Source organism: Lampetra planeri, unplaced genomic scaffold, assembly GCF_965212315.1.
Source record: "Lampetra planeri unplaced genomic scaffold, kcLamPlan1.2.h2 scaffold_536, whole genome shotgun sequence".
NCBI lineage: Eukaryota > Metazoa > Chordata > Hyperoartia > Petromyzontiformes > Petromyzontidae > Lampetra > Lampetra planeri.
The window spans coordinates 1,301-14,035 of record NW_027615359.1 but is presented as its reverse complement, the minus strand read 5'-3'; the positions used below and the strand labels follow the sequence as shown (position 1 = coordinate 14,035).

General features: G+C 41.1%; 1 protein-coding gene across 1 annotated transcript; it reads right to left on the bottom strand.

Annotated features, from left to right (window-relative positions):
* Nucleotides 1-3,343: 3,343 nt before the first annotated feature.
* Nucleotides 3,344-7,985, bottom strand: LOC144741405 (synaptotagmin-2-like). The gene is made up of 8 exons (XM_078623950.1): nucleotides 7,784-7,985; nucleotides 7,539-7,699; nucleotides 5,576-5,707; nucleotides 5,231-5,398; nucleotides 4,452-4,621; nucleotides 3,977-4,095; nucleotides 3,646-3,779; nucleotides 3,344-3,559 (listed from the first exon to the last, which is right to left on the bottom strand). The coding sequence occupies exons 1-8, from the start codon at nucleotides 7,983-7,985 to the stop codon at nucleotides 3,344-3,346; spliced, it is 1,302 nt and encodes a 433-aa protein (XP_078480076.1).
* Between the last annotated feature and the right edge of the window lie 4,750 nt (nucleotides 7,986-12,735).

The following is a 12,735-nucleotide window of genomic DNA, read 5'->3' as shown; positions in this document are numbered from 1 at the left end:
GCTCCAAGTTAGTGCTTGACGTTGCATGTGATGCCACCCACTGGCCGTTAGTAGAAGCATCCTTGCCTCTCTGAACAGTTATTTACATTCAAATAACACTGCAAAAAATACTTAAAACAAATTTATTATTCTGATGACATTTTGACAGCACACAAATATCTCCTGACAACGTCCGAGGTACCCTTAGGTTTTACATCAACTTTTTTCTTTTTCAGACAACATGGGTTTGCAAATAAATCATGCAAATCACAAAGTATTGACACTTACGTACAATTGGTGTGAAGGAAAATAACTGTGACAATGATTCTGATCTTTTTTTTTTTTTGATGCCTGATATCATGGATATGGTCATGTAAGAGGACAGTGGTTTAAAAAGAATCCACGACTGAAGCAACAAGATTGAGACCAAGGAAGACAGGGATTTTGTTGCCTGCACTGCAGGAAAGTGACCGACTTCAAAAACGTGCAAACAGAAACAAGCACAGCTCTGCTGGTCCAACTGCAAATATACAAAAACAGACAAGACTCTTACAGCAGCTCATATGACAAAAATTATAGTGTGGATATCAAACGGCCAAGCCAGCGGCTAACTGTGGACCAGAAAGGGCTGTAATGGCGTTCTTATCCACTATCACATCTGAGCTAAGACTTGACACCACACTGGAGAGATGAATCTTCAGAAAGGGATTTGTTTAATGTCTCTTTCAGCTGTCTGAATGTTGAGAAAAAAAATATACCCATGAAAGATTGAAAATAACAATAATAACAACAACAACAACAATATATGCTTTCGATTTATTTCATTTCTCTCACTGCATTTCCTAAATCAATCAACACTGAATGACAGTGGCCTTTAGAAAAAAAAAAAAAACAAAGGATGATAATTTGAAATGTCATGACAGCCTCAATTTCTCAGAGCATGCACAAATGACAGCACCAGCACATCCCACTGCAGCCCGTTAATGCCGTGACATTATTGGGTGCCTTCATTATTCACGTGTAATATTAACTGACAAATGCAGATGACCGAAAAAAAAATAAATAGGTAAAAATAATACATCTATCATCTGTTATCAAAGTACTCAATATATAAAAAAGTATAACTAATGACATGGGATTTCATTCACATGCAGGCTGCATGTCACTCCTATGTAGCTATATTTAATTAAAAATGAGAAATATATTACTACTTATACATTACATAAACAGTTTACAGGTTGGTGGCCAAAAACAAAATGATTAGAAACAAATACATGTTGCCTAGGCTCACTGTAAAACACACACAATCATGCATATTAGAAAACCCTGCTATAATTCCCTGCATGAAAAGAGTCTGTGAACCCGAACACTGATCATCAACAGATACAATCAGTCCCATTCAGCCAAACATACACCCTTGTAGACAGTGGATACTTTTTCCCCAGTTTTATTATCAAAAATGGAGAACACACATACACAATTTGATGATTCTTCTTTAAAACATGCTACTATTTACATCATCTTGTAAATCCATGCTGTGGACTTTGAAACAAATATGCACAATGTTAACAATGAGAAGGAATTATTGTGAATGAGCTGAATAATCTTTATTCCTGTTGACAATATGAAAGCATGTCATCTGTTGGAAACACTAAATGTTGAAATTGTTAAAGGTAAGGAAAATATTCTTATAATAATAATCGAAACGTTCAGACTTTTCACTTCATGATTTAAAAAAATAACCTGTAAATAAATTTGAAAAGCAAAGATTTAAAATCAGACTACAATCATACTGAACTCATGAAATTAAACCAGTCATTGGGAGTATTTCAACATGGGTTGCTGTATTCAGTGATGTGAATTATTTTCAATACTATATAAGAAATCACCCAAAACTTCCTTATGCTATTTGAAGCATATTTTTTTTAATCTTAATAAATAAGTTCATAAGTGCACAACTCAAAATGGCCCAACAGAAGATTATTTCCACAGTACACATGAATGAATGCATTTAAATTCCAACATAAATTATCCAGTCGTAAGATGCTTAGATGTTTGGTTGTTCGATCAAAGTTTGCTTTTTGCCTACAAACCTTGTTCCCCTAACCCAGGACATGTGCCTGTTCTAAGCTCTTTGGCTCCAGGGTGACAAAGCGTGTGTCTTACAACATGAAATACTGCGCGGCATGATACATGCTCTATTCTGCAGCTCTATTTGGTTCAAGCAAATGGACGAGGATATGTCTAATATTTGATGTAGTACTTGCTTCATTCCTTTATAAAATGTCTGCGTCTATGAAAGAAATCCTGTTATTTCTTCAGAGTGTTGCGTTATGTGTTGCGTAAATATTAGTCCCAGAGGGACAGCAAATAAAAATGTAAGGTGGCATCAGAGAAATTCAAAGGAAGCATAGTAATAATTTTTGCTGGGTTAATCTGAGAAGCTTCTTCAGTTCAGTTCAGAACAGAACTGAAGAAGCTTCTCTTTTTGGCGAAACGTCTTCAAGAAAACTACAAGTCCATCTGCCTACGAATTAACCCAGCAAGAACCTTCACAGCCATAGTAATAATTGTTTTTGAACATCATTGGCCTACGATCCTATGAGCATTTTTACTTGACAAGACAAGTAAAGTTGTACATCCAACTGGTCAATGCACACGGCACATTAATAAGGTTCCTGTGAACCTCAGTGTTTCTCAGAATGTCGTGTCAGCAAAGGCACCCTTGTACTTCTGTCGTACATTTAGACCTGTGTGAAAACTCACACATGTGATGGTACTAAAGGCGTGAGTGTGTGTGTGTGCCTTGATAGCCATTTAATGATGTTTTGTCCTTTCAACTGGTGGAATTAATACAATCATTTCTTCGAGTTTCTCTTGAAAACAAATACTGCATTCAGTGAGTCATTCTCATTTAAATTGGTTTTGACTTCAGACAGACACTATGCAGGAAATAACCCAGAACTACAGTACAAGTTAAAGCACAATTATTAGCAAGATACAACACTGGGCATGATGAATGCAGATCAGTGGTGGGTGAGTAAAGCATGCTGTCTAAACTAAACCAGAGCTATATTCCAGCATGTCTTCCTCAGTACTTTCAATCAGTTTCTTCAAATAAAAGACTAAAAAGTCAATCATTCAATAACCCAGTTCCACTTTTTTCAGCATCCAGGACTGTTTGAAATTCAATGCTTAAAAAGGGTTTATTGAATCAACCGTGAATGAGCAGATCTCCTAAGATGTTTCTTTTTTGCTGCGCAGGTTTCATGACAGGAGGTCATGTGTTAGGTCATGAGTCTCATGCAAATTTGGGGGGTGATGGTTCTGAGTTGTGAGTGCATTAGCTTGTTGGTGGAGTGTGTTACTTCTTTGCAGCCAAAGACGCCAGCTGACCATCAATATCCTCCTCTGGTTGCAAAGGGTGCCACTGGGCGATGGGGCGCCGCGGGTTCGCCAGCATGTCGGACCAGTGCTTCAGGCCCAAACCCGTGGCCTTGCTGCCCACAAAGATCTTCCCAATGGCATCGTTCTTGCCAATCTTGTCATAATCAAACACTGTGACTGCCACTAAAATTTTCTAAGGAGTGCACAAGACAGAAATCATGAATTGAATGGATCGTTCAAATCCGACTGCAGAGACATGTGGTCAGATGTGTGTCATACCTGCATCTGCTCCAGGGGGATTTCAAAGCTGAAGGATTCATTATAATAAGGGTTCAGTGTGTTCTTCTTCACCGTCGTCTTCTTCTTCTTCAGACGTTTACCCCCCTGCAGCAGCTGGATCTTCACGTAGGGATCTGCAAAGAGCAATAACACAATTAGCTATGACTAACATCCATCAAGGCAACTTATGTCCCTCTGTACTACAAGATATTCACGTAGTCATGTCGTGATGATGACTGGAGAGAAACAATTAGCCTGATGATGGTCGACAGCACACTCTACCGTGTCTGACACAGTTGAGACATCAAGTTTTTTCATTGCATTTCTCTACCAGATAATCCACAGGCATCCATCTTCTTCAGGTTCTTTGCCTCCAGGATGCAGACGGTGAGTTTTCCCGCAGTGGGGACGTAACGCAGAGAGATGCAGATGTCTCCCAGTTTCTCGGGGCTGAGCAGAGAGAGGAGACAAGGATGTCAGTTTGTCAGAATCAGATTTAAAACGCTCTTCCTTGGGGATTTACAGTGAGGTCTTCATGACCTTGTGGCAACACTGTCACTGAAAATTTCGTTTTTTGTCTCAACAGATATGATCGTCTTGTCTATTTGTACAATACCCAGAGCTACAACCACATTGAACTGTGGCTTATAAAATAAGAGCCAACCTGACATGCAGACATATTTCCCACTTGAGTGTAAGAGAGCTGATATCAATATAGATGTAGATTGTGCTTTTGTCATACTTAAACGCGAGGCAGTTTGCTTTGACAAAATGTTTCGATGAAATGATTCGTTATTTGCATCAGCACCTCCTCTTGATCAGCGCTCTCCAGATCTTTCCACTCTTCAATGGGACGTCCAAGGTCGATGGTGTTCATGGGGATCTTCACCTCTCCAATGACATCATGTTTGGAAAATCGATCGTAGTCGTAAACAGACATCACCAGAGTTTTCCCACCGAGTTCCTCGTAAGGTACCTGATAACACAAACAGATCGCTGCTGCAAGTGGTTTCACAGTTTTGTGAGTTTATTATTTAAAATTAATAACTAATTTCATATGTTTAATGGGATGTTTCATATCAGCCACAAAGCTGTTTCATAAAATGTGCTTTTGCAGAGTTTTCATGAAAACGACATGCTATCTGAAATACTATTAAATCACCAGATGAAATAATCCTGGTGAGTGAAACAATAAACGTGGTAATAAAACGTCTTTCATTTCTGTGTGTGAGAGAACACACCAGAGGAACTACTGTTACATAGGGTTTGTTTTTTCAGCTGCAGCAGAGCTTCCAGTCTGACCCGAAGGCACAAAGTCTCAGCGGGCCTGATTAGCCAAGACGGGAAAGAGCAGCTTGCAGCTGGTGAGGCCAACAAGTACACACATCCTGGGAAAACTTGACAACACACAGTCCTATTACATTTATGCACAGTGAGGGACACTGAGTGTGTGATTCTTACTGCGAGGCCTTTCATGGAGAAGCTCAGATTTCCACACCATCGTAAACGGAGATGCATTGGTTTTACATTGACAGCTGCATTCAAGCTGTGCAGTGTAGATGTATTTAAATGATGGACTACTTACCTTGAACACAAATGTCTCATTGAAGACGGGGTTCAGTGTTTTCTTGTGGACTTTAGTGTCAAACTTCTTCTTCTTGTCCGGGAGAAGCAGGACTTTAACGTAAGGATCCGAGGTTCCCCCTGAATCCATGGACATGAGGTCCGCAGCTTGTAGGATGCCAACTGTGAGCTGGAGAAGAAAAGAAAATGACTTTTAAATGTATTTGTGTCAGGTTCATGATGTAAACCTGTATCCAATTGCTAATTTCCTTTGTTTGTGTTTTTAAAAGTTTTATTGATGAATAGTAAATGTGTGTTTTTGTGTTGTTATAATCATGATAAGGACACAACATGTTTCTGAACAGACCTTTGTGTTCTCAAAGTCATAATCTATTGAATATTGCAGCTTTCCCAGTTTCTCTTGTTCTTTTTCTTCTTCCTCTTTCTCTTCCTCCGTCATCCCAGTCTCCCCTTCGTCGTCGTCATCGTCCTGTTGTTTCTGTGGTTGTGAAGGGCACAAAAGACAATGTTAAAGCATTACAGGTCAGGGGATTGTGACTCAGAACACCAGGTTCCTTGTCAACAGTCAACATGCCACAGACACTGGAGCTCCAGGACTTATTTTAGGTGAGAAATACTAGTTCTGGTACCTGCTTACCTGTGAAGACCCATCTGATAATAATCAGGAGTTTATCACAAATTTACCACACGCATGTACTGTGGTCTGATGTTTTAAGTCATCTCTTCAACATGCCAGTGCAGTACAGTGACAGCCGGAGGAGGCCTCGCATGCTAGTTCCACTCAGACGAGTGATAGTGACTGCAAACCAGTAAAGGCTCCTTTTCTTTTATAAGGCCAGAATGAACAAAGACCCCCTAAGTAACTGATCATATACACCACTGAAGGTAAACTGATTGTTTCATTATTCTTTAACAAACTTTGCACTGACAACTTTGACTTTTCTGGATGAAAAAAGTGGTTCACCTGTTTGTCACCATGTTTGTTGCATAAATCTTTATTAGGATTATTATTACAATAAGGGATGAAAGGGCACAGCCAGCTATTTGAATTTAGATTCTTGTCACTACAGTTTTATTGTAGTTGAATAGAAGCCTTGTCAAGGTGACGCTGAGTTTGAATTGCCGCTACTTCAAATGAAAGAGGACAGTGTGGCGAGGACTACGAGTTTCATGCAGTTTCATCATCGCCCGTTTTTCATGTCTCCCAAACGGCGGACCATGCCCTTTATCACATGCACATAGATTAATCGTGTTAAAGGTGCCATCTCTCGATCCAATACGTTGCATATTGGCGTGAGTTACGGTTACATTGTCCCACAAACAATGTGTTAGATGGTTAGACTCTCCTCTCTGGGGTTCATGGAACACGTCAGCTTGTCACTGTTTCATTCTCAAGCTGTCATAACAAAACAAGACAGAGATATAGTTGGAGGGTGGGGACTAAACAGAAAAATGCCAGGGAAGCTATGGCTTGTCATTCCAAGAAACCCCCCTCCGCCCCGGGGTCCAGAGTGCCAGCGATAGCTATCCACCTACCGTAGAGCGGGAGTCCACCACAGTCAAGAAACACGAGGCACACGCAAGACAGACACAAAGCAGGAAAGAAAGAGGGAGAGCAGAGAGAGGAAGATTCAACTCACAGGACACCGAACAAAAAGAGAGGCAGTCAACACCAACACCACAACATGATGAGAAGTGAGACACTTTATATGGCAGCGGAGTCTCACGTCCAGTCTGGGCCATTAATTCATACTGTTCAGTATTCACTGCTCAGGATTGATTACTTTAATTGGCTGTCACTGGAGCGTGGTGTGGTGATGACAGTTGATTAGACTGTGAATGAATCACTGGCCTTCTGAACACCTATCATCTGGTTGATTATTTTATTTCTGTAGACCTGATCTAGTATTTTTATTGATAAAATGTCCCTTAGTCCCTATAAGTTATTAGTGATTCATATTAGTTATTGAAAGCGTTGTGTTCTATCTCTCTACCTGTCTATGTATCCTTTGTTCTCAGGGCTTCTTGGAAACACCAATTATTCATGATGCCGCCTTGTTACAGAGTGTGTCATTTTTCACCACTAGGCCACAATGAAATACGTCACACATATAAAACAATCACAACATCAAATAAAATGAGGGGAAGAGAGCTCTCCTTGTGTCTCCTACAGCCTGGGCTACAAGAGGTGCTGTTAAAAGATCAAACTTGGTTAATCAGTGGCAGATAATCGCAATAACATAAATAATAAATAGAGCATGAGGCAAAATCTGACTTTTCAGCATGCAGGAGGCCACGAGGCATCGTACCTCGCCACCCTGCATGTTCTTCATGTTGAAGCCATCTTTGCCCTTCTTCCCTTTCTTGTTCTTCTTCTTCTTACAGCAGCATTTTTTGATTATGCAGAAGCAGCAGGTGAGGATGAGCAAAGCAGCGACCACAGCGATTGCAATCAGAGCCCACGGAGGTACTGTTGGAGTGAACAGAATGGCAAGAAAATGGATGTGAGAGCGAAGAATAGCATTCTAGTGGAAACGCGTCGAGGATCGCTTACGTGGGATTTTATCAATTTCATTCAAGAATTTGCTCTTGATTTCTTCAAACATGTCATTCTTGTTGATCTCTGTGTTGTTGGAGCCGGAGGTGTCGGGCACCGTGGCGATTACCGCTGGAGAGGGAGCCATGGTGACAGTGGTGGCGCCGGTGGTCTCCACGGCTGCCACAGTCTGCGGGTGTCTGAACAGGTTGAACTTCATTGTCAAAGACTAGGCGTCGCGTCCCTGAGACACATATCAGACACAGAGGTGGGGATAAGAAACACAGAACAACTGAAGGGGCAGCGGAGAACAAACTCACCATCAGGTCACGTTACGGCCACTAGTATCACATACATGTACAAAATGTCAACAAATATCAGACATATTCAATCACAAGTCATTGTATGTCAGTTCCAGCTTCTCCAGTACCAAAACCTCCTTTTCTTTCTCTGTTCTACATCATATCTTTGGTTCTGGTTTTGGTTGTTTTGAAACTGAAAATAAGGTCATTGAATAACTTCATTTCAGCCTACAGACAAAGTTTCTCTTAATGTATTCAGCCCAGCGATGGAAGAAGATGTGTTTGTTGATGAACCCAGGTGTTGGAGCCGATCATGATGTAAAACATCCACCCGAACAGATGCATACAGGTCCATAAGAGAGAAAACACTCGATTTGTCCGTGAGTGTCTCACTACCAAATGTGGGCCAGCATTTCTGGTGTTTTTGGGTCCAGTGTATGAGGAGGAGGAGGAGGGTTAACAGGAATGGTTAACCAATGGGTGATGGTTTCAGCGTTAATTACTTATATTTTGGGTTTATATCGTACAACCCATGTTCTCATGTCTTATGTTTAATATTCAACAGAAACAAAGATGTGTAAGCTGAAGTTTATATGACAATTATGTATAAACATACAACAATGACTGTGACTTCAATAATATAAAACACACCTACATTAATTAAAAACTCTTGTACCACTATGCATTATTAAATCAGTAAGTAGACGAAATCTTTAAATTTAACCATGAACCTAAGAAAAGTCTCAGTGATTCTCACCACAATTAGCAAATAACTAAAGCAAATGTCTCCACTATTAATCAGATGTCTATTCTGTGGAAATTCAATCCACCACAAACAGGCAGAAACAAAAAATCAATTTCCCTTCCAAGCTCGAGAGCATAATATTATTTATTCTCAGTCTGCTCATTGCATGATGAGAAGTGACACCAGCACGCTATCAGCATCAACTGCTGAGTGAGGAGGAGCTGATCCACTGGTCTAAATGGGACGACTGGAGACTTTTAGCTGGAATTCACTCTGAATTCAGTTTCTCTGTGAGCTCATTAGATGACTTTAAATATACAGGAATTGTATTAACAGGAACAATGAGGACACATGTTTAGTGTTCACTAAATGTCACTAAGTTTGTAAAGTACATCAACTCATTTACTGTAAATCAACTCTCAGGATTAATTGTGTTAATTGTTGTTATTGTAGTTTTCAAATAATCCAAATCTCTAATTTCCCTGAAAGAAAAATGATGTCAGTCTCAAGTTAAAGACAATTATATGCAACAATGAACAAAACATTGAAAGATGCCAAAACACACAAGACTTGATGCATCAGATGAAAACAGGTTGTTTGTTATCCTGTATCAGACTGTCAGAGGCTGACAAACACAATCATCTTCATTGACTCAACAGATCAGTAACAACCTTCCCACATATGTATTTGTTTCTCATTCCGACCGTTTATATGTGCAGTCAAACATGCCATGAACATACTGAGGGCTCGAGCAGTGAAGGCCAGAGGATCATTGTTGCTAAGCAATCCAGGTCGTGTCTATCAGCTTTCCGTCTATCAACTGTCCAATCTGCCCATCGCAGGAGTGACCAGCCTATCAAATAACCAATAAGGCAGAGTCAAGTCATTGCCTGCCACTGTGATATATGATCATAATGAAAGTTTTGACGCAGATGGGCTTCTGCACAAAATCCCCTTTTCAAATATTCAATCTATTCATCACAAAGTGCACATTCACTGAGGAGAATCTGAAGGCAACGGCAGCATCGTCATATGAATAAGTCAGCTCTAACTTCCATAACTTCATATCTTTTTGTTGGAATTCAGGTAGAAGCAGTGACGGAATGCAAACATGTCCATTTTCTCATTCCACCAGGTGTTAACATCTGTTCTTTTACCGCTCAGCCCCTCATCACCCTTTCATTGCTGCAGCTCAACACTGGCCGGCATCTGTAACATCCTGAATCCCCAGGATATTCAGGTCCCCGGCAAAAGAAAACATTCACAGAATGATAAGTGTTTATAATGCAGGTTAGGTCTGCAAAAGCTAGCCATGTTTTAGGTTTTCATGTCACACAACTGCATGTTTCTCCTCCATCATCTCCACTCACCAGTCAGATGTGGTTCCCCTCCCTGTTGGCCCATCCAGTGTCTCGAACTGTTTGGATACAGTTCCTCAGAGCTGTGCTCACATAGTCTGTTTCTCCCATAAGCAGAGACTGCAGTCTCCTCTCACTTCACTGCAGCACTACACCCCCCCCCCCCCCCCCTCCTCCCTTTCCAATGCACAGCATTTCCCCGGTTTTCCACCCTCCCATCACCAACACACCTCCCTTCTCCTCCTCACGTCCCTCCCTCATCCACACAGCCTCTTTAGCTCTTTCTCTCTTTCCCCAACCTAATTTGTGATGCTGCTCACACAGCTGATTGCAGCAGCATGTCTCTGGTCCACTGTGGTGGTGGGGGGGATCAATATTCAAAAGCTTTGAGGGAAGGGAAGCTTGAATGAACCCACGATTTGCAATCAGGTGAGATGGAGGAACACGTAAGGAGGTATCTCAGTCAGAGGGACAACTGAACTGCCACCTCTAATATTGAACCTTGGACAAATCGATCATGGGTCTATAACTTATGGAGGGAACCCCCTCACAAAATGTGGTTGGAAGCTAAAACTGCTGCTACCACAAATAGTAAACGTGTCTGTCCACCATGGCTCGTCAGCAACCTCGCTGATGAGGTGCAAGTTAAATACAAACATGTGGCATTTAAGGCATAGAAAAGAAAAGAAAAGAAAAGAAAAGAAAAGAAAAGAGAGAGTGTGAATGAACAAGCTGCTTCCCAATGTTCCACACATTTGAACTCCCTCCATCCCAACTGGTTTCCACTCACACCATCATTCCCACCTTGCTCTCCTTGGGGAAACAGCGTTCTATGTGTTCACCCACAGCTACCGCCTGAGAGGAGCCGGAACCAGTTCCTGTACTATACCTCACTATACCTATGCAACATTCTAGTTCTGCCAGAGGAGGGCAGGAATCTTCCACGCTGTTTGTGACCTTGTGAACTGCAGGGGACGATTCCAACAGTTGGAAGGAGAATGAAATAACTCTCCTGTTTCACATTGGAACAATTACGTCTATTGTGTCAGCATTTTTCAAATATTTCTTTTTTTGTGTGTGTATCATCGCTAGTTTAACGTCTTGTTTAATCCAGCATAGTGCATACAGCTGTCAAGTGGTGGATGGCAGGGTACACCCTGGACGAGTCGCCAACTCATTACAGGGCCACAGGAAGGACAGATTCACACTCACATTCACAGCTACAGGCAATTTAGAGTGATCAGTTAACCACCATGTCACCCTCTCTCTCTCTCTCTCTACATATACACATATACTGTATATGTATACATACAGTTTTGTATTTGAAATATATTTCCATCTTGTACTATCATCAGAATTGAAGACATTCCCACCCTACCGCCCCAAGAGGTCCTGAAAATGTCCAACTGTCAGCTCACTAAAAAAGAGAGACATGGTGACAAAACTTAAATATCTATTACAATAACACATGGTTGAAATTAGTTGAAAACAAAAGAAAATACTCCAGAGGTTTTCTCTCCTCCTGTATCTCCTGTCAGCCAGAGCCCGATCAGTTTGGGCCGCTACAACAGCTGTTGCTGCTGAGGTGGCCGCCGATGATGGCGATGATGAAGGGGCAGGAGCGCATGGGAGATGTCTCGGATTGGTCAAGGCTGGATTTCGTTTTGAGGATTGTGCGCAGCCGCTCGCGCCTGATTTCTGGGTCCGCTGGAAACAGGTGCCAGCCAGAGACGGCTGTGCAGCCAGGATACGAATACACCCAGACCATTTCGGCAACTAGTTAAAAATGGTAACTGACCAGAACACAAACAACAATCTAAAACACACGAAGTAGCCTAAATACTAAACACACTAACTGTAAACCTACATTAAAATGCTCCGAATCCAACCTACTCTCTAGTCTAATCTGATAATGGCGAATGGAATCTTTGTCTAGAAACGGGGAGCAGGAGGGGCTTCAGGGTGAACCAATGCATGAAGTGAATTCAGATGTAATAACCGGGTTTCCACCAGTAGGTGGCACTCCACATGCCATTTTTTTTTTTAACACAAATAGATTTTAAACTATTTTCACGACAATGCTAAGATTAAGATTAATCAATCATAAAATCTACTAAACCCCCAGTTGAAAAGGTTCCCAGCTGCTTTTGGGGCTAAGTTACTCTTTAAATCCGACAGGCAAATATTATCCAGGTACTTGAGCAAATACTGTTCTGCATCCTGTCAATGCTGGGATATTTTTAAAGTTATTGGTATAGGTTATGTTAAGTGATTTTCTCTGTCAACAGAATTTTAACTCATTTATTTTGAAAGATGGAAGAAGATAACACCATTTTACCACTACCAAAACATCTGAAGAAAGATTGATTGCTAATCCAGAGAGGAAATACGTGATGAGAGTGATGACCCATTCACAGGTCAGTCGGAGGACACACATCAGCTGTTCAGCCTGATTCCAACAGCTCTGACAACAGGAAATAGTACAGTTCTTGATAATGAATAAAGTGTAATTCAGTCTTAGGTATTGAAGAACAGTAGTTGATGGAAAATATTTCCTGATGGAAT